Source organism: Austrofundulus limnaeus, unplaced genomic scaffold (assembly GCF_001266775.1).
Source record: "Austrofundulus limnaeus strain Quisiro unplaced genomic scaffold, Austrofundulus_limnaeus-1.0 Scaffold464, whole genome shotgun sequence".
NCBI classification, from domain to species: Eukaryota; Metazoa; Chordata; class Actinopteri; order Cyprinodontiformes; family Rivulidae; genus Austrofundulus; species Austrofundulus limnaeus.
Window position 1 is genome coordinate 49,304 of NW_013952866.1, and position 1,357 is coordinate 50,660.

At 40.9% G+C, this 1,357-nt stretch overlaps 1 protein-coding gene across 1 annotated transcript in view; it reads left to right on the forward strand.

Annotated features, from left to right (window-relative positions):
• Positions 1–1,357, forward strand: part of anln (anillin, actin binding protein) — a gene marked incomplete in the record, with an annotated part of 35,915 nt that overhangs the window by 30,134 nt on the left and 4,424 nt on the right. The window contains 2 exon segments of the mRNA XM_014025272.1: positions 596–682; positions 784–891. Of these exon segments, the coding sequence (XP_013880726.1) occupies positions 596–682; positions 784–891 (195 nt within the window).

Below are 1,357 nucleotides of genomic sequence, written 5' to 3' on the forward strand. Positions count from 1 at the left end.
TATTTATGTAATTAAGTGTTTTAATGATTTGGCCGATTAATCGATTAATAGAAAAAATAATCGACAGATTAATGGATTATTAAAATAATCATTAGTTGCAGCCCTAAACTGGACTCCCAGACTTCTAATCCTGTTGTTCAGATCCACTGCTTCCAGTCTGAGCTGCAGACTGGATGTTTGTTCACTGTTTGGAGTTTGTTTGGTGGCTTTTTATCTTCTCCCAGGTTTTATGGTTTCATGGTTCATGTGTGTTGCTGGTGGTTCAATTTAAATTTATGGACAAATAAATCTAGACACTCACAGCTGGAGTGAAAGTGAGAGGTGGTCCACAAAGTGTTGACTCTGTGGGGTTGAGGGGGTATGAATACTTTCAGGTTGTGTATTTTCTCTGAGCAGACAGTGACCTGTATGATATCTGTCTTTTAGATCAGATTTGAAGGAAGTGAGAGAGAACCACTCTGTGACTTGTTTCATACAAAGGTTACTGTTAGTCAGAATGTTTGTTTGTGTGGAAAACTGATAAATAACTTTCTGTACTGCTGATGTTATTTTAACTCCTGAGTTTTTTATAAAGTGCTTCCTGTTTGTCTTTAAGGTGCCGTTCCTGTGTCCCCTGGAGGGCCACATCCACCTGAAGATGCAGTGTGAAGTGGGCTCAAAGGTGGAGGAGAGGGGCTTCCTGGTGAGCAGTGGATTCAATCATCCCATGCTTGTCTGATCACACTGCAGCTAGGACCTGTGAATAAATAAATATGTTTTAGTGAGGACCTGTTCTTGTCTCAGACCATGTTTGAAGACGTCAGTGGCTTTGGAGCGTGGCACAGAAGATGGTGTGTGCTGTCAGGATATTACCTGTCCTACTGGACCTACCCCGATGATGAAAAGAGAAAGGTAATTCTGTTACCTCCATCACACTCATATTTTATTAACAGGGTTGCACATAAAATGTTTGGTCTGGTTCTCAGGGGAGAACCTAGGGTTGTTGCTTGGTGCTCATATTTTCCTTCACTCATTTAACACATTTATGGCGTCAGGTCATCTAACGTCCCCCTGTTCTGCTTTATGACTCCTATCAGCTGCAACGTCTCAGGACATCATGTCAAATCAGTCCAACAAGTTTTTATTTTATTCTTTTACTCTGCATAAATGTTGTAAACTAGCTAAGTGTCCGAGGGGCTGGGTGTATGTCATATAAACATCACAAACTGAACATTTCATGGTTAAATGTCTTTTAGACTAACATGTCCCTCAGATGAACAGCTCCTGTAGTTTGACCTTCTGTATCTTCAGCTTCAGCCTTGGTTAAACCAACTTTCCACTCTCTCCAGTCCAACCAGTAAATATCTGTCTTTCACAC